This window comes from Schistocerca serialis, chromosome 7 (assembly GCF_023864345.2).
Source record: "Schistocerca serialis cubense isolate TAMUIC-IGC-003099 chromosome 7, iqSchSeri2.2, whole genome shotgun sequence".
Lineage (NCBI taxonomy): Eukaryota > Metazoa > Arthropoda > Insecta > Orthoptera > Acrididae > Schistocerca > Schistocerca serialis.
In genome coordinates, this window is record NC_064644.1 from 31,119,792 (window position 1) to 31,145,664 (window position 25,873).

Genomic DNA, 25,873 nt, shown 5'->3' on the forward strand with positions numbered 1-25,873 from the left:
TCTGAAACCAGTTGAGGAAGAAGCTACACGAAAAGCGTTTTCCATCAAGGCAGACCCATTATCCCAGAATGCTTTTACACAAAACATGGACCAGCAGTTATCATAATTGTATCTGGCATTTGTGCATGCAGTGTAGCATCCACTTGTCACGCAGTAATGGAGCAGCAGTATCGTTGAGGTACGAGCTGAAACAGTTCCTTCAAGCCTGCTTGTCATTGCTGTTACACATGGGCACCATTGATTTGGATATCTCACTAACAGGCCTTTGTGTGTGTGTGTGTGTGTGTGTGTGTGTGTGTGTGTGTGTGTGTGTGTGTGTAGCGGAACACTCAGCTGTCATGGAGTAAGAGAGGAGCAGTGTCATTGAGGTAACAGCTTCACCAGTTTCTGTAAGCCCTGTTGTTACTGTTACAGTTGAGCCCCACTGGTGTTGAATGTCTTATTAATTAACATTTTTGTGTGCAGGGTAGCACTCAAATGTCTGCAGTAAGGTAGGAGCATTATGTTCCAGGCACCAGCTGCAACAGTTCATATGAGCTTCCTTGTCATTGCTGTTACAGATGGGTACCACTGTCTTTGGGCGTCTCAGTAGGAGACATTATTGCCTGCTGGGGAACACCTGTCAACCACACAGCATGGCAACGCAGCAGTGACAGTGGAACAGCTGCAGCTTCTGCTGTGAGGCACCCAGTCGCCACTGTTACAGATGGCCACCATTACATTTGGATGTCCTAGTACCTGACATTCTTGTGCACAAGCGAACACCTGGTGGCTGTGCAGTAAAGCAACAGCAACAGCAGTGACAGAGCAGCTGCAGCAGCTGCTGCGATCCCCCTTGACATCGCTTTAACATATGTCTTTGAATGTCGACTACGCAGCATGGCAATGCATCAGTGGCAGTGGTGTAGCTTCAGCGGCTGCTGTGAGCCACCTAGTGACCACTGCTAGAGATGGCCACCATTACCTTCATATGTCCTAGTACCTGACAGTCTTTTGCACAAGCGAACACCCGGTGGCCATGCAGTACAGCAACTGCAGCAGCAGTGGCAGAGCAGCTGCAGCAGCTGCTGCGAGCCCCCTTGACGCCGCTTTTACATGTCTTCGAATGTTGACCACGCAGCATGGCAACGCAGCAGTGGCGGTGGAGTAGCTGCACTGGCTGCTGTGAGCCGCCTAGAGACCACTGTTACAGATGGCCACCATTACCTTTGGATGTCCTAGTACCCGACATTCTTGTGCACAAGCGAACACCCGGTGGCCATGCAGTACACTACAGCAGCTGCTGCGAGCCCCCTTGACGCCGCTTTTACATGTCTTCGAATGTTGACTACGCAGCATGGCAACGCAGCAGTGGCGGTGGAGTAGCTGCACTGGCTGCTGTGAGCCGCCTAGAGACCACTGTTACAGATGGCCACCATTACCTTTGGATGTCCTAGTACCCGACATTCTTGTGCACAAGTGAACACCCGGTGGCCGTGCAGTACAGCAACAGCAGCAGCAGTGGCAGAGCAGCTGCAGCAGCTGCTGCGAGCACCCTGGACGTCGCTTTTACATATGTGCGCCACTGACTTTGGATGTGTCACTAACTGACTTATGTGTATGCAGGGGAACACCCAGCGGCCATGCAGCACGGCAACAGCAGTAGCGGCGGGGCGGCGGCTGCGGCGGCTGCTGCGAGCGCGCTGCACTCGCTGCTCCTGGCGGCCCTCGTGCTGGCGGTGGTGGGGCGCGCGCCACTCGGCCCTGGTGGCAGGTGATGCGCTCCGCCCGCAGCCAGACAGTGCCTTAAGCAGCTGGCGGACGCAGAAGCTGCGGCTGCCTCGACACAGTGGGAGCGACAGCACGCGGGGTGCAGTGGGCTGCTCTAACTGTTCAGAATCCAGGAGTGGACGTTAGTTATAATTACAGTGGTTTCGCCGTCTTATACCTAACTTGTAAAATAACAAGATGCAATAAATGACTTGCGGAGAACGGACCGACGTAGTGAGATGTGTAAAGTGGTCAGTGCTTAGTGACGAGTCATGCCACTAACGTGGACTAATTTTGTTTCAGCATTTTATAGTCAGTGACAGTTTCCATTTCCATTTCACATTCTATAATAAACAGCACCAACAGAACTGCATTGGCTATTGGCACGGCTGTACTACAATACGTACGGACACTTCAAAGTCTTCTTCAGTTCTTGGAGGTCTATTGTTAGATCATCTCGTCCATATGAAGCTTGCGTTAGGTAATGAATGAAAAGTTGGAAAGTGAACTCCTTCAATTCGTTCTATTCTATGTCGGTGCAAGTTCCGTCAGTAAGGACTGCTTAAGACTTCACCAAGGAACGACAGCGAAATATTTCATCTATCATAAAACACTGTGTATTTCTCCATCTATAAATTAATTAATAGCAACAGTACATCTTCTGTGAATACAAGGGGCATAGATTGGCGCTGTACCCACAACAGTGTTTCCTAACAGTGCTTCAACGTCATCTATGACGCAGCATCAGCTGGTATGATTATACACACCGAAAAAGATCTCAAACTGTAGTGGCATAAGACTTTGGCGTGAAAACACACCATCAAGTTTGAGATCATAAAATATCAGAACGAAGAAACTCTATTTCTTCTATAAACTGTAAATAATCTGGCCTCAGTCGGTTATACAGGGAAAAAGTGGATCTTTGAGACCAGTTGGCATGGGTGCGAACAACGAGTGCACTCGCGATGCGATTCTTCAAGAAGCGAGACTTGCCACACATACCAGACGCACATTCAAAATCTCTGTTGAAAAGTGGATATTCGTTAGATTTAGATGAAGATCACGGTATTACTGTCGAAACGACCATATGCTATTTTCACATTTCGTGGAAATGTTCGCTCTGTACCTACATATATCTGTCAGGTTTTACTTGAATCAGAGAACCAGAACTACACTAATACTTGAACAAACTAACAAGAACATTTGACAGTTATTGTCATTCTCACTGATTAAGAGAGTAGGAGAACGGTCCCTCTCATGTTATATCTGTATCCCTCGATGATTTCGATGCATGGATATTGCGACATAATTAGAAACTTTTCTCTTGACTCTTTGGAGTGAGATACAGTTGCAGAGTGGCAATAGAGTTGTTAAATGCGTGCAACTGTAAAGATAACTGAAACGTAAAGTAAGATAAAGACCTCATTAATCATGCAAAACTATAACGCGTTAGGTCTAGAAACATTGCCAGAGGGCGTCCAGAGTGAGGCACAAATCGGTCGTATTAGCGGCCTGTAGACACGTATCTGTGCTTATCGTCTCGTCTGGATCCCTCAGTAACGGATGTACGTAGAAAGTCAGGTGGCTGTATTTTTCATTGTGACGACAGATACAATCGTAGATCAGTTTATTTTTCTGAAATGAAAATGTGGACAATAAAAGAAGTGTGCAACGATGTGTTTAACACCTGCTCACGAGGCAGTTCGCGCTTCATAAGTTTACTGGATTACTCGTAGGTGCGAAATGTGTTCTGTACTTTGTCGAATGAATGTTTCATTTTCAAGTCATTCGGGTTTGTGGTTGCTGAATAGTTCACTCTTTCCTTTTTGTAGAAACTTGTAATTCTTTGCTTTCCTACTATGTGGCTTGACAACAATAAATACACACACACATGTTTACACCCCAAGCACATACAGGACAATTTTTCGTTTATTTCTCAGAAAAGATGTTAAGTTAATAATCAACCTACATTTCAGAATCAAAGCTGACAGGTGGGTAGCATTGAAAGTGGTCCTCATTTCATTGGCTGCTTCTGTTGTGGATGATAATAACAATGAGGAACTTTTTCTCTCCTGAGAGAGGTATTTAACAATGAAGATGTTTTCTTCTTCCAAAGATCTGATTCCGTATTTACAGTGTTTGGAGTTATATTTACGTTTCGCGTAATATAAGTTAGTACGGTAAAGCTGCCAACGTTCTTACATTCTGTAGAAACACTCTACGCACTATGGTGCAAGCGTGCAGCTAATAACATGGAAACGTCAGTTCCAGAAAAGGAAGTCCACCTCTTCTCTCTATCAGGGCTTAGCTCTAGCAGTACTTACACCCTGTTAGGTGTTCAAACCTTTTAGCAATATTTGTCTGTCCGTTACCCTGCATATCATTTCCCTGATGGTGAATTCAATGGTCTGTCAGCCTTGAGTCAGATGAAAGTATGTTGATATTCGTCGTGGTTCTTTTATTCGCTTATGTAGCTCCTTCTGTACATTTCATGCATAAGAAATATTTGGTTTCACAATTATATAGTTTCTTCATCTTGTACCGTAGTTACCGTGAATATAAAATAAACAATTTTCGTATAAAAACATAGAAATTAATGTATTTTTCTCTTGTACCAGATACCCATCCCTTAACAACAATGGATAGCGCCGTCCACTGCAACAGAGAGACGTCCATTAGACAGAGCTGGAACGGTTTGTGCCACATGATTCATTTGTCGAACGTTATGAAATGCGCAAGAGAACAACTCAGTGGAGTATAAACTAGGGCCTGAGTAACTGCTTGTGCATGAGAACACTTCCCTCTATAGAAGCTCATCCATCACAGAGGCTCATACTGCAATGAGACAAATCATGAAAGAAGAGTATTTGTAGAAAGTTCGAATGTCACTCTAGGTCTCAGCGCATTTGATGTCAGACATGAGATAAACCATCACATTTATTAATACTACATGCGGGATATATTACAATCTGCTTCAAACTAAGTGTTTCTGATATGATTAGCAGTTTCATGGCTCAGTGCCGAGTAACTCTTACAGAGATGAAAACTGAAATTATTAAAGCATGGAGCATCCCTACCATATTTATCAAGCTCTGTGGAGACGCTTAGCACATGAAGGCTATTTAATTCTTTAAATTAGTATGGAATTGAATCTATCATCATGAACGTCATTATAAAATGTGACCCGTTATTGTTAAGAATAGACACTTTTTGTTGTGCCTTGAACTCCAAATTGCGAAATTTCTCATCATACCTGAAATACATGGTGGTTTGAGGCTGGTATGCAAGTAAAGTAGACACTTCCTGCCGCATCGGACAGATGCTTTGCAGGTAACAAATCATGGTGACAGGCATCTCATTCAAAGATCTGTTCACTCTCCAAGGCATTTGTGGTGCGACGTGCGCTGTGGTCGTGCATTATCGTCCTATAATATGCCATTTGCTACCTGGTATGAAGAATATGACTGCATGATTTATTATTTCTGACACATATCGGCGATAGTGAAAGCTCCCTTCAACATACAAGCCTGTCGAAAAATGTAAACACATAAACATACACACACACACACACACACACACACACACAGGTAGAGAGAAATAGCAGCCACTCCTACTATTGGCAAAACAAACAAAAGACGAATGAATCTCACAGTAGCAAGTAAAAGTACACGATTGGATGGATGGCAGTAGTTTTTCACAGTACAAGAATGTCAATACATTTACTGTTACTGGAAGTGCTGTGTGATAGAATCTACCACATACGTGTTGAAGAACAAGCAGAACAAAGTAAGTACAAGAAAACTGTGAAGGACGATGACAATTAAGGGAACTTTCAGAAGTAAGTTAAAGCATGACAACTATTCATGATCCCAGCAAACAATATTGCAACAAAACACCATACCGTTACACTGAGTACTGAAGATGTTTTAAAATAAAGCGAAACACATTTCTTCTTAATAAGACTGTCAACAGTATTTAAGCGCTATGACTTGCAATAACTAAAGCAAAGGCTGAGAAACACTTCTACACTCAGTTTAAAGTGAAGGTACAATGCTAACAGAGCACAGTGTCGCGACCTAATTTGGTATTGCTGGTGTATTACACTCACACACAATGTGTGGAAATGTGTACTGCCTTTGCTTTAGGAGTCGAATTCCTTACATCCTTGCCTACTAACCTAACGTACTAGGCAAAACACTGTCTGTGAAACGATAAAATTGGCAATAAAAGCTTTTAATCATGATATGAAGATTGGCTCTTTGTGAGACTACATATAAATTTTAAGTATATAATCTATTTAATTACAATGCAAATTACGTTAATAGGTTTTCATACCAGATATTTGGAGCGTTTGGTCCGGGATTCTTTAAGGCCAATATGTATAATCAGGTGAGAAAGAAGACGTAACCGTCTGAAACAGCCAACTGTGGACTACACATAACTTTGTCATGTTAACCAAGGTACTTCCAGATGAAACGACATATCTACATTTGGAAGATACGACAACTTTATGAGCATTTAGTATAGGTGTATAAAATTATTTAAGACACAGGTAGACTCTTATGCAGGTCAGAAGCGGTGGCTGTACAGTGCATTGTTTCTTTACATAGTTCCTTAGCTCCCTTTTCCTGCCTCAGCGGCTGATGGGTGCGGCAGAAGAATGGCGAGACTTGGTGGTAAGTGTGGTTTTCAGTGGTCCTTCAACTACAACTTGGAATGGATCACTGGACTGCACGCCTGTACCGATCAACTTACAACAGAATACTGCTTAACAGCGTCTTACGCGAAATCTGACGAGGTGCACGGGCAGCCATGGGGAACGATGAATACAACTCATTACTAGCAGCAGTCCAAGGGAAGACACCAAACCGATACAACGTAAGTTCCCAGACTCTTCGGTTGTGGAGGTTGACATTATATATGTACTTCGTTAGTCAAATTCGTATGAAATGGAAAATAAGAAGGATCTGCTCTTTTACGTTAAGTGTTCTGTTAACCGTGTCTTCCACGCTATGGATGATCAGGTTTTTATTACAGCTTCAGTCCAGTATTAATCTCTAGCAGCATCCGATCCTTCACGAATAGCAAACCTTTTACTAAAAATTTTGTAATTACATTTTTGTGATAATGACGCCAGTATGTCTCACAGCAACAACTAAGAGAGACTTCACGGGGTGGTCACGCGGTTTAGGCGCCATGTCACGGATTGCGGGGCCCCTCCCGCCGAAGTTTGAGTCCTCCCTCGGACTTGCGTCTGTGTTGTTCTTATCACAGTTTAAGTTAGTTTAAGTGGAGTGTAAGTCTAGGGACCGATGACCTCAGCAGTTTGGTCCCTTAGGAATTCACGAATATTTGAACATTTTTAACTGTGAGAGCTTCATATGGAGTGGACTTCACTGAAATGAGACACACTCTGAGTAGCGTCTGGAGCTACAGCAAAACGACACATATACGGGGTGTTACAAAAAGATACGGCCAAACTTTCAAGAAACATTCCTCACACACAAAGAAAGAAAATATGTTATGTGGACATGTTTTCGGAAACGCTTACTTTACATGTTAGAGCTCATTTTATTACTTCTCTTCAAATCACATTAATCATGGAATGGAAACATACAGCAACAGAACGTACCAGCGTGACTTCAAACACTTTGTTACAGGAAATGTTCAAAATGTCCTCCGTTAGCGAGGATACATGCATCCACCCCCCGTCGCATGGAATCCCTGATGCGCTGATGCAGCCCTGGAGAATGGCGTATTGTACCACAGCCGTCCACAATACGAGCACGAAGAGTCTCTACATTTGGTACCGGAGTTGCGTAGACAAGAGCTTTCAAATGCCCCCATAAATGAAAGTCAAGAGGGTTGACGTCAGGAGAGCGTGGATGCCATGGAATTGGTCCGCCTCTACCAATCCATCGGTCACCGAATCTGTTGTCGAGAAGCGTACGAACACTTCGACTGAAATGTGCAGGAGCTCCATCGTGCATGAACCACACGTTATGTCGTACTTGTAAAGGCACATGTTCTAGCAGCACAGGTAGAGTATCCCGTACGAAATCATGATAACGTGCTCCATTGAGTGTAGGTGGAAGAACATGGGGCCGACTCATGATATCACCAACAATGCCTTTCCAAACGTTCGCAGAAAATCTGTGTTGATGACGTGATTGCACAATTGCGTGCGGATTCTCGTCAGCCCACACATGTTGATTGTGAAACTTTACAATTTGATCACGTTGGAATGAAGCCTCATTCATAAAGAGAACATATGCACTGAAATGAGGATTGACACATTTGTGGAGGCCAATCAGCTGCTGATAGTGCCTGCACACGCTGTGCATGGTACGGAAACAACTGGTTCTCCCGTAGCACTTTCCATAGAGTGACGTGGTCAACGTTACCTTGTACAGCAGCAACTTCTCTGACGCTGACATTAGGGTTATCGTCAACAGCACGAAGAATTGGCTCGTCCATTGCAGTCTTCCCCAGCCGCGAGTCATAGGCTGGAATGTTCCATGCTCCCTAAGACGCAGATCATTTGCTTCGGACGTCTTCCTGTCGGGACACCTTCGTTCTGGAAATCTGTCTCGATACAAATGTACCACGCCACGGCTATTGCCCCGTGCTAGTCCATACATCAAATGGGCATCTGCCAACTCCGCATTTGTAAACATTGCACTGACTGCAAAACCACGTTCGTGATGAACACTAACCTGTTGATGCTACGTACTGATGTGCTTGATGCTAGTACTGTAGAGCAATGAGTCGCATGTCAACACAAGCACCAAAGTTAACATTACCTACCTGCAATTGGGCCAACTGGCGGTGAATCGAGGAAGTACAGTACATACTGACGAAACTAAAATGAGCTCTAACATGGAAATTAAGCGTTTCCGGACACATGTCCACTTAATATTTTTCTTTATTTGTGTGTCAGGAATGTTTCCTGAAAGTTTGGCCGTACCTTTTTGTAACACCCTGTATAGTCCGTATACGTACATGTTAAAGCACTGTGTGGTCTTAGTCCAATATATGCGTCTGCTCCCTGCCATTAGTTCTTGCAGTATATTGATGGAATTTTCGTACTTTGTGACAGCTTTAGTGATGTGTTCTTTCTGTCGGAGTTTATAATCACTGCTGTCTTCGCTGGTAGTTTGTATGTCCTAATATTCACCGACTCACTGATAATTAATATTCGAGGTGATTAGTGGATTTGTTTCTTCCCTTTACATACTTCTCTTCACATACATTTATCTAGTCGTTGAATAAATAGCAGGTCTTCAGTGCACCGGAACCTGTTATACTTTGTGACAAAATATTATGTAGTTCCAGTGGAAATACACAGCAGAGGACACAGGAGTCAACCTACGGTAGTCCTTTGATTGTCGTCATCAAAATCTTACAAACAATTCTGCTTTTTGGTATCAGAGATCTATGTCAAGGTGAGTGATACATTTCTCACGACGATACCACGAAGACTGTGTTTCTGGAGTTTGAAAGCCAGTCTGGCTAATGAGACCTTCTCACGTGCATGACATCGTCGTCGTTGTTGTTGATGAAGTGGTGGGGGTGGGGGTCAGGGGTGGGGAGGTTGGGAGCGATCGGTGGGGACGGGGTTCAGTCGAACGACTTGTTTGAGGCAGCTCCATAAGCCAGTCGATCCTGTAGAGATCTCGTCATCTCTTCATACCCATTGCAGCCTACATCTTACTGAATCTGTTTACTGCAGTCAACCCACTGCTCGAGTATTTCTTCACATATTTTACCCTGTCAACTTCCCTCACACACTTCCCACCGTTAAGAAGTCGACTAAAGTTTTATCACGCTGGAAGTGTCCTACCAAACGATACCCTCTTTTAGTCAAGTTGCGGCATCAATTTATTTTCTTCCTGATTGTATTCCATACCTTACCATTAGTTACCCAGTCTACCCACCTATACTTGAGCATTCATTTGCAGAACAATACGTAAAACGGTCTCTATTTCTTATTGTCAGTGGTTCACCTCCGCGTAGGGCAGCAAGCATAGTTTTACCAAAATATCGTTTTAAATGATGACATACTTCTCTTTCTATGACAGCTGCTATTGCAAATCTGCGTTTTACATTCACTCTAATTCTGCCACCACCAGTTATTTTGTTCCCCACACAGCAATGCTTATCTACTCGTCTACCACATTCAATGTCTCGTTATCTCATGTTATTCCCTCGGCATCACCTGAATTAATTACAAAATGTTGTATTATCCTTGGGTCGAATTTCCTGTTATTCATCGTATAAGCTGTTTTGAAGACACCGTCAATTTCATATAACTCGCTTTCCTAATACTGTGGTGCCTTTCAGACAATTACAACGTCATGTCAAACTTTAAAGTTTTGATTTCATCTCCATAACCTTAAATTTCGTTTCAGACTTTCCCCTTGGTTTATTTCACCCCCTACTCAATGCACTGATGAAATAACACCGAGGATAGGCTACAATCCAGTCTCAAACCCTTTTCAGACTCTATTTCCGTTTCATATCATTCAGCTCCTACAACTGCAGTCTGGTTTCCATTCAGTCATTAGTAAGCTTTTCGCTCTCTGGTATTACTTCCTGACAACTACAGAACTCTCAGGAGCGTACTCAAGTCTAAATTGACAAAACCTTTCTCTAAAACTACAAAAGTTTTAAATATGAGTTTAGCTTCCGTTGAATGGACTTCAAAGATAAATTATAGTGTCAATACTTCCCTACCTTTTTCTACATTTCGCAGGACTGGTGAATGATCTATCCCCTAGTCACATTCTCTTAGTCGTCCCATTATTCAGTAGATAATCTATGTTAATATTTTCTACCGGTATTTAACTACCTCACTGTTCAGTACTAGATACCCTTACGAATACTGGCCTCATCAGTACTGGCATTATTGCATCTCTCTTTAAGTCCAACGCTCTTTAGCCTGCCTCGTATATTTTGCATTCCAGATGAAATAGTTTTACATACTCAGATATTGAAAGAAGCTATTTTTCTGAGGGTATATTGTCAGGTGTCTTGTTTTTACTCTGATCTTTAAGTTCTCTGTCAAATTATTCTCACGATATAAAATCCTCCTCATCACATTTTTCTACTCCATCTTTGTATAACAATGTTTTTTCTAGTTTCTTTACTCCACACAGCCCATAGATGTTTTCCATACCCCATACTGGCATCTTTTCTGTGAGTACTGTTAGTTCTGTCTTCCTGTCCCAGCTCTTCATATCCATAGAGTTGTCTTTCTTTTCTCCCAAGTTTTCCTTAACTTTTCTTTGCGCTGAATCTACCTCGGCCAAAGTCACGCTTGCTTCAGCGGTATTGCATTCCCATACGTACTGATTATAGTGACGTCCTGATTCTTTCTGCTGTAAAATAACTGTTCATATAATGTTCGTTCCCTTCGGATGACTTATGAAGGATATGAATCATTGAATATGGTTGCAAACACCTCAGAAGCTTGTCCATTAATTGCTTTCAACAAAAGCTCTACATTTTGGCATAATCCTTAGCCAAATCTTGGTGTTTACTGCGCCTTTAATAAAAGAAATTAGCAGGAGTGTATCCTTGCGCATTTCTCATTTCCTCCGTACGTTAGCTCAGTTTTCTTCTGCAATGTATTTTAGTTTATACAATTTTCTTGAGATCGTGCCTTCTGCAAAATTTTTGGACAGACTCCATGACTTTAATTGTCACCTCACATGTAGGGTACATAATTCCATTTCTGGGAACAAAAACCTAATTTCTTATAATAGTGATGTTTGTGGCTTCTTAAATACAAGCTATAATATTCTATTCCGTTTTTGTTTCTGCATATTCTGAAAATCTGTGGTCTTTCAAAGCTGATTTGGTCGTGTACTTAGGTCATTCTTCTTTCCTGGTGTTCCACTTACAGTGTGACTAGTTGACACTGTATGTCGCTTCTGCCTTACGTCTGAGAACAATGAGCAGATCTTATCACACACACGGTTTTCTCTAACTTTTCATGTGAAGTTAAGTGTTGAGTATCTATCACTAGTTGATCTAGTTCAGTTTCCTAGAAGGCAAACCACCATTTAGCGTGATTAAGTTACTTTCGTCTTCAATCTGTACAACTATTTTATCGACACATTTTTATCTGTTTGAACCCATTAATGTCACTTATTATTATCTTCGAATGTACTTCTCAATCAATCATTTTCTCTTTTTCAGTTTTCTTATTGCTTCTAGAAATCTGTATATTGACATAATATTTAACTCATTACCATTCATATGTCGGATAGCTATTGCAACTCTGAATGGTATGTTTTTCCTATCACATTTTAGGATTTGTATGAAATTCAGTGTTTTACGAGACGAGCACCCCCCTCCCCACCCTGGTACTCTCTTCTTCCCCATAACCTTCCCCACCCCATAACCCCCTCCCCTCAGCCACTCATCAGTGCTGGGCAGCGCGGTTCGGACTTCGATCGCATAGACGTCAAGAAAAGGGTTGGAATGTCGGTGTGATGACCCTCCCACAGTCACACATGTTCACAGTGGCAGAGGACAGAATTGTGATGAAATCTGGTGCCAATGCGACTTCATTAGCCCAACCTTCACACCACACGTGAAATTGTGAGCTTTGCCTTTCGTGTGGACACCTTGCTGTTTGAAGCGTCGCAGAGCTCGTGGCTGACTTTGGATGGTTTCACTGTCTTGCACCATTCTAGAGGAAGGCTGTAGGCAACTTTCAGTCACATTTCAAACCAGTGCTTCCCAATTTCGGGGTTTGGAAAATGTGAGTCTTTAATTGTGTTGTACACTCAATATAATGTAGGGGCCTGTACCATTATTCTCAATAGCTTTCTGCAGCACCACGCATTTTTTGCCGTGATTTTCGTACGTAGCTGGAACCTCTGATGATGTCCGCCTGTCATTTTCAAGATTTTCTGATTGATGCTACAGTCGTCGTCTGATTCCTTTGAGAGGGTCTGAAATGGTGATTTTGATGCAACAATATCGACTGGATCCATGTCCACTTTGGGTCTTCTCTCTGTTACTTTGAAGTTGGTGTCATGTTGCTCAGCTGTCATGACAGTGACGGCGCCTGTAGAAATACGCGTTGTCCACTTGAACCTTCTTCCCGCACCCATGACTATTCCTGGGGCACCGAGATAAATAATTTTCATGCTGCACACCTATTCCCTCTGTGGCTCCAAGCGAACTTGCTGTCTAACGATGCTCGGGGACGACTCACACATGAATATTTCTGAAATTCATCCGGATAATTACAACTTTTCATGGCGGCAAACACTGACAGCGACTCCTACGAGAATTTTTGTATAAAGTGTTCATTATTAGGCCGCTGCCTGGTAATCTTGCCGGTTGACTATCACGCTTCAGGTTACGGAACGCTAGGGCCGGTCCAAAGTATAGCGACTTTCTGTATCATTCGAGGATTATTGTTTCTGCAACGATCAGCATTTTAGGGACTTCCGGTTCAGAAGATTATATAATGGAAAGACAGAGATTTAGGAACCTGGTTTTAAATTGTAAGACATATCCAGGGGCAGATGTGGACTCTGACCACAACCTATTGGTTATGACCTGTAGATTAAAACTGAAGAAACTGCAAAAAGGTGGGAATTTAAGCAGATGTGACCTGGATAAACTGAAAGAACCAGAGGTTGTACAGAGTTTCAGGGAGAACATAAGGGAACAATAGACAGGAATGGGGGAAAGAAATACAGTAGAAGAAGAATGGGTAGCTTTGAGGGATGAAGTAGTGAAGGCAGCAGAGGATCAAGTAGGTAAAAAGACGAGGGCTATTAGAAATCCTTGGGCAACAGAATAAATATTGAATTTAACTGATGAAAGGAGAAAATATAAAAATGCAGTAAATGAAGCAGGCCAAAAGGAATACAAACGTCTCAAAAATGAGATCGACAGGAAGTGCAAAATCGCTAAGCAGGGATGGCTAGAGGACGAATGTAAGGATGTAGAGGCTTATCTCACTAGGGGTAAGATAGATACTGCCTACAGGAAAATTAAAGAGACCTTTGGAGATAAGAGAACCACACGCATGAACAACAAGAGCTCAAATGGGTACCCAGTTCTAAGCAAAGAAGGGAAAGCACAAAGGTGGAAGGAGTATATAGAGGGTCTATACAAGGGCGATGTACTTGAGGACAATCTTATGGAAATGGAAGAGGATGTAGATGAAGATGAAATGGGAAATACGATACCGCGTGAAGAGTTTGACAGAGCACTGAAAGACCTGAGTCGGAACAAGGCCCCCGGAGTAGACAACATTCCATTGGAACTACTGACGGCCTTGAGAGAGCCAGTCGTGACAGATCTCTATCATTTGGTGAGCAAGATGTATGAAACAGGCGAAATACCCTCAGACTTCAAGAAGAATATAATAATTGCAATCCCAAAGAAAGCAGGTGTTGACAGATGTCAAACTTACCGAACAATCAGTTTAATAAGCCACATCTGCAAAATACTAACACGAATTCTTTACAGGCGAATGGAAAAACTAGTAGAAGCCGACCTCGGGGAAGATCAGTTTGGATTCCGTAGAAATACTGGAACACGTGAGGCAATACTGACCTTACGACTTACCTCAGAAGAAAGATTAAGGAAAGGCAAACCTACGTTTCTAGCATTTGTAGACCTAGAGAAAGCTTTTGACAATGTTGACTGGAATACTCTCCTTCAAATTCTAAAGGTGGCAGGGGTAAAATACAGGGAGCGAAAGGCTATTTACAATTTGTACAGAAACCAGATGGCAGTGATAAGACTCGAGGGACATGAAAGGGAAGCAGTGGTTGGGAAGGGAGTAAGACAGGGCTGTAGCCTCTCCCCGATGTTATTCAATCTGTATATCGAGCAAGCAGTAAAGGAAACAAAAGAAATATTCGGAGTAGGTATTAAAACCCATGGAGAAGAAATAAAAGCTTTGAGGTTCGCCGATGACATTGTAATTCTGTCAGAGACAGCAAAGGACTTGGAAGAGCAGTTGAATGGAATGGACAGTGTCTTGAAAGTGTAACGTTCCCCTCACTTATCGACTTAATGACAGTGAAAAATTAAATCGCGTGTACCTAAAGGAAATTTGGGAAAAGCAATCGTCACCGAAGTTAATTTGTCGGTAAAGAGGGAGGAAGGGATTACATTTAAATGAAAGGAAAAATGCAAATGAAACTGGTGGAAATTAATTTTGAAAAGGGGTAAGGTTAATAAAGAAAGTAAATGTGCGGCCATTACGTTAACAATTAACTAGCGGTAATTAGATATTTGGAGATTTGGGGAAATTACGGTCGCCAGTCCTAAGGACAATTACTATAGTAACTGAAAAAGAAAGGTTATTACACATATAATTAGCAATAGAAGCGTGGCAACTGAAGGTTCACACGTGTAGTGTGAAAACTGAAAGTTAGTCAGAAGTAATAAATTTCGCTACACTCTGAATTAATTTAGCAAAAGAATTAATAAAACCGGAAAATCGAAAGTTAATTTAGTGACTGAATTTAATAGTGAGCTTTCTTTCTGAAGCACATCGAAATTCAGTAAAATACGGTTAATCTTGAACTGCCTCAACAATGATTTCAAAAGCTACTTGAATCTACTCAATTTAGAAATAAGAGGTTTAACTTTGAACTTGAATTAAATGATTCTGAACAATTAACAATAGTAAAATTTAGTACATACCAAGCTGAGCTGTAGTCACAGGTAAGCTAAAATACGGTAACAAAACTCGCGCTCTTAATTTGTGCTTATGTAATCTAAATATTGTAGCCAGCTATGAATACTTTAACTGAACTTTGAAATTAAAGCAGTGAAATAGAATAATACTGCTTTAATGCTGGCGTTTGAATTTCAATGACACTCGGGTTCATTCCGAAAAGGAAGGGACCCTGCTTGGTAATGCAATTGGGACAATGAGCAACAAAGGTTCATGCTACGTTCCTGTAATTTTGTGATTTGAACAGTTTTAAAAGCTGAGGTCTGCCATACAGTTCTAAAACTTTACGTGCTTCCAGTCTTCCTTGTTGGTTGATTGAAGGTTTGAAGCCGTCGATCGAGGAGGTGGCGACAGTCACTCATTGTCGGCCGTCGCTGCTGCGGAAGCTGGATGTTGGCGCGCCTTCTTCTCGACACGGTCACCAGGCGGAACGGGCTCTTGATGTGCGCCAGCTAATGCTTCCCGTCCGCGACACCGTGTCAGAAACTATCGTAGCAAGTCGGGCGCAATTGCATGCTGCCCAACCCCCAAAGCGCGGCAACTCGCGGGAGCGTCACACAACACACCTGCTCCACTGCACTACCCCAGCCAGACTCCCCCTCTGCCCCCACTCCACGCGACAGAGTTAACACTACCAAAGATCCTAAACACTTTTGTTCTCCACACGACCAATCGATGTATTCGTTCGATAGCATAGTTTTCCCTAGGCCAGACCCAGCGTATAAATACAAATAATATTCACAAAACAAATCAACATAAGTGCATAAATATGTATATACAAACAGTAAAACAATTACAATATATAATGAAACAGAAATGTCATATCTTCAGGTAACAAAATAAGGAAAAAAAATTATAGTGCAGCAGATGGAAATAGGAGGATATGCATTTCCGGCGTTACAAAAGGAGGATATAAGATGAACATCAACAAAAGCAAAACGAGGATTATGGAATGTAGTCGAATTAAGTCGGGTGATGCTGAGGGAATTAGATTAGGAAATGAGACAATTAATGTAGTAAAGGAGTTTTGCTGTTTTGGGAGCAAAATAACTGATGATGGTCGAAGTAGACAGGATATAAAATTTAGACTGGCTATGGCAAGGTCCGCCCCTCGTGGTCTCGCGGTAGCGTTCTCGCTTCCCGAGCACGTGGTTCCGGGTTCGATTTTTGGCAGGGTCACGGATTTTTCCTGCCTCGAGATGACTGGATGTTGTTGTGTCGTCTTCATCATCATCATTCATCCTCATTACGGTCGGAGGAAGGCAACGGCAAACCACCACCATTAGGACCTTGCCTAGTAAGGCGGTGCGGGTCTCCCGCATCGTTCCCCTACGCTCTGTAAAGAAGCATGGGACTTCATTTCCATTTCCATGGCAAGGAAAGCGTTTCTCAAGAAGAGAAATTTGTTAACATCGAGTATAGATTTAAGTGTCAGGAAGTCATTTCTGAAAGTATTTGTATGGAGCGTAGTCATGTATCGAAGTGAAACATGGACGATAAATAGTTTGGACAAGAAGAGAATAGAAGCTTTCGAAATGTGGTGCTACAGAAGAATGCTGAAGATTAGATGGGTAGATCACGTAACTAATGAGGAAGTATTGAATAGGATTGGGGAGAAGAGGAGTTTGTGGCACAACTTGACCAGAAGAAGGGATCGGTTGGTAGGACATGTTCTGAGGCATCAAGGGATCACAAATTTAGTATTGGAGGGCTGCGTGGAGGGTAAAAATCGTAGAGGGAGACCAAGAGATGAATACACTAAGCAGATTCAGAAGGACGTAGGTTACAGTAGGTACTAGGAGATGAAGAAGCTTGCACAGGATAGAGCAGCATGGAGAGCTGCATCAAACCAGTCTCAGGACTGAAGACCACAACAACAACAACTGGTTGCTTGTCCCATTTTTGTCATTCGTTTGTTCTATTACGGATTTTTTCATGATTCGTTGCGGCGTAGCGCCATGACGGCACTCCTCTTTGTGATATATAACACACGGTCTGCTTTTTCCATCACGACGACAGGCTGAAATGTCTCTAAGTACCTCTCCCGCATATCCGTTCCTATGGGCACCCCCTGTATTAGGAAATGAAAATGGTTTTCCACTAAATGAACCATTCTGCATGTGCTCATTCATGCACTCTACATGTGTTAAGTTTCCAGTGTATGTCGCACGGCACAATCGCTAGTGTGCCTGATACTGCTCCATGCATAATCATGTCACTGAAAATGTTTGAATTACTAGGCATTTGTAGATTATCAGAAATCGATTCTTCTTACAACATATGTCAACTGATATAGCCTACAGTAGTTGTTTAAGAGCTCCGTGACTCGCAGTACTTCAAGGAATATTCCTCCACGATCTAACAAAATGTGTTCTACGAATCCTTAACAAGGCCAATATAATAGCTTTCACGTAAGTTTTACATTGATTCCGGACGTGGCATATCACATTCTTTGAAAAGTATGTATCTCTCTCACACATGTAGCGTGGTCGCTTTCGGGTATCATTTCTGTAGCAGATCGTGTCAGCCAAATACGTACCACTGGTTTTGACAGGCAGTGACGTCCTATACGTTAGTGGTTCTGTGATTGTTGCTTCAGGTTTCCATTTACTTTTTCTTACACTGGAAGCAAAAAGGAATCATGTAATAGTTTCGTGGGCCAAACGGAGAAAAGAAGAGAACTGAAGAAGAATTGCTGTAAATATTGGGTCTAAGTTATTTGTCCGATGAATTTTATGATTTCAGTTCTTAAGAGTAGGTTAAAGGCAGTGAATCATTAGTGCGTGATGAAAGAATAGAAAAATCAGTGAAGTTCCTCAGTACAGTGTTCTTAAAGAAGAAAGATACGAAGGGGAAGAAAATGGCGAAATGTAGAGGGTACATATCAAGTTTAGGGAAGTGATTCTCCTCAATGTAGAAACTATGGCTACTATCGGAAAAATTTTATCCCAGAGGTAAGTGTAAATTTCTTTAAATTCTTCCAATTGTGTTGCAGGAAGAATGGTATGTTTAATCCAAAACAGTGTGACTCTCGTGATCTGTAGCTGATATATGCTAAATATTTCTAAAAGTTCCTTTCCTATGTAAAAAGCCAAGGTCATAATTCATGATGAACATTCTGGATGTAGGAGACAGAAAAGTAAATTCATCGTGAAATTAGGGACTAAGTCGATTTGTAACAAGGGAAACGCTGGATCTGAATTCTCTGAGGAGACATTTTCTTATGCAACGTCAGGGTTAAAATGTTTCAGAAAACTGTCAGTAGAATACATTTCAGGTATATATGTCGTAAGACTATACCTGACATACGAAATGAAACCAGAACACTGATAAAAATTACTTTACATTTCTCCTGAATGCGCGAAACAAGCAACCATTAATATACATTGAGTTTCGACGAAGAAGGAAGAAAAATTCGAATAATTTGCGCTGACTGAAGTGCATCAATAAAACAAGCAGAAGGGAGAGATGCCACGAGGAAGAATATAAGGTGAGTTTATACACTTCATTCAGTTTGTCCCCGTTACTTGTTTATTTGCTCGGAGTATTTTGACAAATGTCAAAGGAAATGATTATTTTAAATTTCATTAAATCGAAGCACTGTATTCATCAGATTTTAAATGTCCTTCATTTTTTAAGCTGTGTCCTAGTTCCGCTACCTATTAACAGCGAAAAATATGTCGCTTGCGCTTGGCGCCATGCCAAATATTTCTGCCTGAGATGCCAGAATAATAGAATTTGCCATCAGGTATGTATGGCTGCATGCTAGTCAGTATGTCAGTTTGCAAGTAAATCTCCTAATAATGCAAAATGCCTATGAAACTATATTCTTCTTATTTCACTTGTTTCCTAGTCGAACTGATCAGTAATTTCCTGCCTTTGTTGGGCGACCTCGGATATTAGGAGGAGTAGTTACTGGTAAATTTCACGAATCATTTAGGCAATAACTCAACTTTCTCCAGTCATTCTTGTAGATAAATGATGTCTTACGTTACTGATGTCTACTGCAATTTTCTTCCTATCATTCCATATTACCTCTGGCTGTTGCTGAACACTGCTCTCAGCACTTTTTATCTGTGTTCACTTAGTCCTTGTAGTCTGTCCTCAGAACAATTCGGAAAGTATTCTCGTTATGTTTACACCATAAACTACAAGGTGGAACTAACTTGGCCTGGAAAGCAACACCACGCTGCGTGACTCTCAACTCCTATTCTATATTCGTGTTCGGTAGTTCCGAAAACACTTTCATTTTCTTCATAATCAAAACACTGTAATTCGACACTAAAAACTTGACAACGTGAGCATCTTTTCGGGGAAAATGTCAAAATAAATATCAAATTACATCACAGCTGCCGGCCGGAGTGGCCGAGCGGTTCTAGGCGCTTCAGTCTGGAACCGCGCGACCGCTACGGTCGCTGGTTCGAATCCTGCCTCGGGCATGGATGAGTGTGATGCCCTTAGGTTCGTTAAGTTTAAGTAGTTCTAAGTTCTAGGGGACTGATGACCTCAGTAGTTAAGTCCCATAGTGCTCAGAGCCGTTTGAATTCTATACATCACAGCATACCACATTAAGAAACAAACTCATACGGTACTTACTCATATATTTTGAAAATTCCTCGATAGTTTTTTTCTGTGCTTCTCCTGCGTTAAATATTCAAAACACAAAGTGAAGTGTAAAAGTAATTTAATCAATTTCAATTGTAGTGCAACCGGTGTGACGTTCGAGAAATGTAATTATAACAAAATCACGTATTATATTGTTTCTAGTGGAAATATGTAGTTCAGGGTTATGAAATAGAGGCAATTATTCCATACCTCCTCATTAGTTATGTGATCGACCCATCTAATCTTCAGCATTCTTCTGTAGCACCACATTTCGAAAGCTTCTATTCTCTTCTTGTCCAAACTGTTTATCGTCCATGTCTCACTTCCATACATGGCTACACTCCATACAAATACTTTCAGAAACGACTTCCTGACACTTAAATCTATACTCGATGTAATAGAGAAATAACTGGACGATCTGAAAGCAAATATATCACCTGTCCGGATGGAGTCCTAGTTCGATTTTACAAAGACCATTCTACGGCATTGAGCCCTTGCGTAGCTTGCATTTATCGTGAATCTCTAGCCCAGAGCAAAGTCCCAAGCGACTGGAAAAAAGTGCAAGTGACTCCAGCATATAAGAAAGATAAAAGAACGGACCCGCAAAATTACAGACCAATATCCTGAACTTCTATTAGTTGCAGAATCCTTGAACATAATCTCAGTTCTAATATAATAAAGTTTCTTGAAACTGAAAAGCTTATCTTCACGAATCAGGGTGGTTTTAGAAAACCTCGCTAATGCGAAAATCAGCTAGCACTTTTCTCATATGATACACTGAGAACTATGGATGAAGGGCAACAGGCAGATTCCACATTTCTAGACTTTCAAAAAGCATTTGGCACGGTGCCCCATTACAGGCTGTTAAAGAACGTCCGAGCATGTGGACTAGGTTCCCAGTCACGTGAGTGGCCCGCTGCCTTTCTAAGTAATGGATAATAATAATTGGCTTCGACGGCGAGTGTTCATCACAGATAAAGGTATCGTCAGGAGTGTCTCAGGAAGTGTGATAGGACCGCTGTTGTCCTCTGAATACATAGATGATCTGGCTCACAGCGTGGGCAGCAATTTACTGCTGTTTGCTGATGACACTGTGGTGTACGGTGAGGCGTCAAAGTTCAGTGATTGTAGAAAGATATAAGAAGACTTAGAAAAAATTTCCAGTTGGTGTGATGGATAGCAGCTAGCCATAATTGTGGAAAAATTTAAGTTAATGGAGATGAATGGGAAGATCAGACCTGTAATGTTCGGATACCGTATTAGTAGTGTTCTGCTTGACAGTCTCAAGTCGTTTAGATATCTGGGCATAACACTGTAAAGCGATATGAAGTGGAACGAGCGTGTGAGAACTGTGATAGGGAAGGTGTATTTTCGACTTCGGTGTATTGGGAGAATTTCAGGAAGGAGTGGTTCATCAGTAAAGGAATCGCATGTAGAACGCAGGTGCGACCTATTCTTGAGTACTGCTCGAGTGTTTGGGATCCGTAACAGGTAGTATTAAGGGGCTCCGGAACGCCCTATACTTACAATGTTAAAATAACGCTTATAAATTACATCTTTCCTCACAAAGTATTTGAGGTAGGAAGTTGAACTTTTTACATATTATTTATTGGAATATGGGCTACAACTTAACACAGGGATTTTACAAAATTGTAGTTCAGTTATTAAAGATGATTTTTTTTCAATTGTAATGAAAATTCACAACATTTTTTGCAATTTTTTATTTATATATTCAAGAATATACAGTTTTTTTTGGAAAAAGGCTGTGTTAAATTATGCAGAAGGTACTGTGTAACATTTACTGAAAGTTTGAAACAAATATGTTTGGAAGATCCTTAGAAAACATGTAATTAGTATGAGAAAATAAAAGATTTGGGAATCGAGCGACAAAGATTGGATTAACTTTTTAGTGCATTTCAGGTCCATAGGATGGATTATCTTCATCCTCTGCAAACTCCTCCTCCAGCTTCCTCTTGTTCCTCCTCCTGTTTACTCTTGCTTGTATTTCTAGACTCTTTACAGCCCTGTCTGCAGCCCGAAGGCGTTCCTTGTCTAAAGCAAGCATCGCTCGTTCTTGTGTTCGTAGATTTTGCTACCATTTTCTTCAGTTGCAGTTACTGCAACACTGTTCCAAAAGGTGGTCATGTATGAATACTTATCACATTTCAGTTGTATTTCACTAGCAAGTCCTACGTACTTTATTATGGAGAGTTCCAGACCAACTTCACTATAATGAATACATCTTACACAGTTTGAAAAAATTCCTTTGAGAACCGACATATCAAATATTTCATTCACATCCGATTCGCCCATAAAACATACATAGTCTTCACTCATTGAACCAAGCTTCTTCTGTGAAGTATTTTCTTTCCCACTTTGACTGCTATGGGCAGGTGTACTTGAGAGGTTAGGTTCAATCACTTGGTTATCGTCTTTATTGTTTACAGTAATAACACACACCTTTGGCTTTCCAACATTTCTCCTTTTCTTAAAAGCCTTCAGAGGATTTCTAATAGCTTTACTTTTACTCATTATTATACTTCAACAAAACACAGACTCAAGAAACAGAATTAATTACGAATATTTTCGAGATAACGACAGAGTAAATAAACATGAAACAATCGACAATCACACCAGCGATATATATTGAACCATCACAGGTTAGCCACAAAGCATACTTTATCTCACATCACTAAAATGTACCTGATGAACACGGACCTTAATAATAACACCATTTGACAGCAGTTTAACAGCGCCACAGTGGGTCACGCCCATGTAGAACACATTTCAAAAAAATTTAAAAATTGTTGTAGTCTTCGGAATTCAATAAATTATATATCTATTAAAAGGTAATAGTCTGCAGATTCAGAAAACGCAAAAAAGTAAAAATTGAACTTTTCATGATTTTGAGCCTTTCCGGAGCCCCTTAAAGGAAGACGTCGAAGAAATTCGCGTGCGGGCTACTAGAATTGTTACGGGTAGGTTCGGACAACACGTAAGTGTTACAGAGTTGCTTCGGGAACTGAATCGGAATCCCTGGAGGGAGGCCGACGTTCGTTTCGGGAAACACTCTTAGAATATTTAGAGAACCGGTGTTTGTAGCTCTGTTCCGAACGATTGTACTGCCGCCAACATACGCTGCGTGTATGGACTACGAAGATAAGAGAAACTGAGGCTCACCCGGAGGCCTACAGACTATCGTTTTTCCCTTCGCTCTATTTGGGAGTGGAACAGGAAAGGAAATGACAAGTAATGGTACAAGGTACCTTGAGGTGGCTGCCGGAGTATCCATGCTAATGTAGATGTCGATTTTCTCACAGGTGCCTGTGTACAGATACAAACGTACGGAATTGTTACGGGCACAGCTCAGCATAGCGTCGTCCATTGTATTCCGTGAACGCAAACACGAGGTGCGCGTCGGCAAACTCTTCGTCGGTAAACGTAACCGCAATACTGCTATGTATCACTGTGCGCAATAACAATGCCGTAAGCCAAAACCGTATGTAGAACCGAGCGGTACTGAAAGCACACTTGAGGACAACGGGGTGAGTAGGGCATCACTGTTGTCCACAGCAGGTTCCGCGAGAGATTGGAAACAAAACACACAAAGCATACCGCCGACATCTATTGATCTTGAGTGCCTTGTGTACGCAGTTATATCGCGTCACTGCCTCAAAGTAGAACCACACAGGCAGTACGTCAAATGACCAATTCTCCACCTGGTAAATTGTTCACCTATTCTGCAATTTTACCACTATTTCTACCAGTTATGTGAAAAGTACAAATTCAAACGTCCCTATGAAACAAGAACTCTACGTAGCGACAGCTAGCAGAGCTACACACGGACACATTCATGTTCCGACACGTACCAGCGTGTTTGTTTTGGGCGAGTCTGCGCATTGAACAATGCTCCAACCTGGGAAACTCATCTGCCTCTCTCTCACTGTAAAGGCTCTGAGGTTGCTCTCTTTCTGGTGGCCTATTAGATCTCTTTGAATGAGAGGAGGGATAGGGAAAGAAGTTTCTCCACTAGCGAATACACAGTACTAAGCTCATTTCGTAACAACAGGGCATACTGTTGAGGACCTATGTCCTCCAACCCAGTTAATACATGCTAGTATCTTATTTCTAATGGAAGCGATGTGTGCGTGTCACCAGAATTCAAGGAGAAACCAAAGGATCGGCTTGTTCCAAGTAACTGTCTTCCCAAGGTACTCCCTACGAACTCGCGACAGCAGTGAGAGAAAAATCATACGGGTACGCTTTACCGACACCAGCTGAATGTTACTTGGACGAAACATTCTGCCACGTGGGACCTTGTGTACTAACCGCTAGGAATTTGAAATATTGAAGCAAAGGATTCTCTCTTCTTATTAGGTTTTCTCACTCAATCGCTGCCATATGCATCAATTTTTTAGTGGCACACGTAACTGACGCTTATGCACACTCGGGTCAACTGCTGAGACAATGGTAGTATGTATATTTCACAACAGTGTCTCTAATGGCTAACTGTTATGTAACACTCCCACATTAGGTGCAAAACAACTGTGTATTACTTCTTAGTTTCACTGGAAGTGCCAACATCCCATAAGTTCCGACAAATCATCGTAGCCCCTCCCATGACATCTCTTCCACCCAAGATAGCTTCCCATCTGCTCCATCCGCCATTTCTTGTCATGCCTTTTGGAACAATGCCAAAGAATCCTACAGGGGTCTACTTGAATTATTCTCCAATATTTTCGAAATTGCATAGAAATCAGACTATACGCTGATATTTTACAGGGATGGTATCAATTAAATATAAAATTTCTATAGCATTTTCCCAACCTATTCCATCGTAAATTATTCTTTGATTCACGTTATCATGCAATATTATATTCGAAAATTAGCCGCGAGAAGAAAATAGAATGTCACTGCCACGTCTCAAGCTCTGTTATCGAGAACAAGGGGAGGCACGGGTGATTTCAAATATGGTGAATTGGATGAGTGTTGCAAAAGCATTGGCTTCAAATCTAACAATTTGTCCAATGCAATCTTTGTAAGTAAGGTGGCGTTCTGTACAACTACTCTCATTATGTGTTTGACATGAAGACTCGTAGCAAATGTTTCGTTGTTTTCGACCGAAAAGCGTGTATATTAATGACCACACATTATTCAGTGCAGCTGACTTACACTAATTTCTTTTTTTTTTCTTTTTACGTTGAATCAGAAAACTTATGTGTTAATCACCAGTTACGCCTAATCCACGCTTCCCGTAACACATGTTTTCATTCTGTTGGACCGGAGCACTTCTATATTATTCTCCTGTCGTTATTTACAGTTTGCATGTGCAGTATGTAAGAGCATTTCCTCTAGTATCATTAGAAACATAGGTCTCCGCTCTATGCGGTTTTGTAAGTGCACGACCTTCATCTCATGTGTAACTGTTTCAGTTTCACTGCCCATTAAAAAAGCAAGAAGTATCAATAAAACATCTACAGTGCTTACATGGTAATCGGTTCGTTGTTGTAGATGGTACTCCTGTTGGAGATGCATATAGTCGTCGGTGTGTGGTGTCAGAGTCTGAGAACGGACAGGGACTCTTCTCACTGTCTGTGGCGTCCCTGTGGTTTACGCAACACATAAGCCATTAATCATAACAAGACAGACGCTTGAACTGTTCCTGCGGATCCTTAGTACACTGGTGTGCTACACTTAAGGACGAAAGTAACTTTCGCACTATGCGTCACTGTCAGGTAACTTAGCATACGTGGAAAGAACTATTATGGAACAGAAGATAACTGAAGGAAATACGCA

The 25,873-nt window shown here is 41.7% G+C and overlaps 1 protein-coding gene across 1 annotated transcript in view; it reads left to right on the plus strand.

Moving 5' to 3' along the window:
• LOC126412602 (limbic system-associated membrane protein-like) overlaps positions 1-4,277 on the plus strand; it is a 173,367-nt gene extending 169,090 nt beyond the window's left edge. Inside the window, exon 4 of the mRNA XM_050082269.1 lies at positions 1,606-4,277. Within this exon, the coding sequence (XP_049938226.1) occupies positions 1,606-1,757 (152 nt within the window). The 3' untranslated portion in view covers positions 1,758-4,277. The remainder of the gene's footprint in view (positions 1-1,605) is intronic.
• Positions 4,278-25,873: the final 21,596 nt, after the last annotated feature.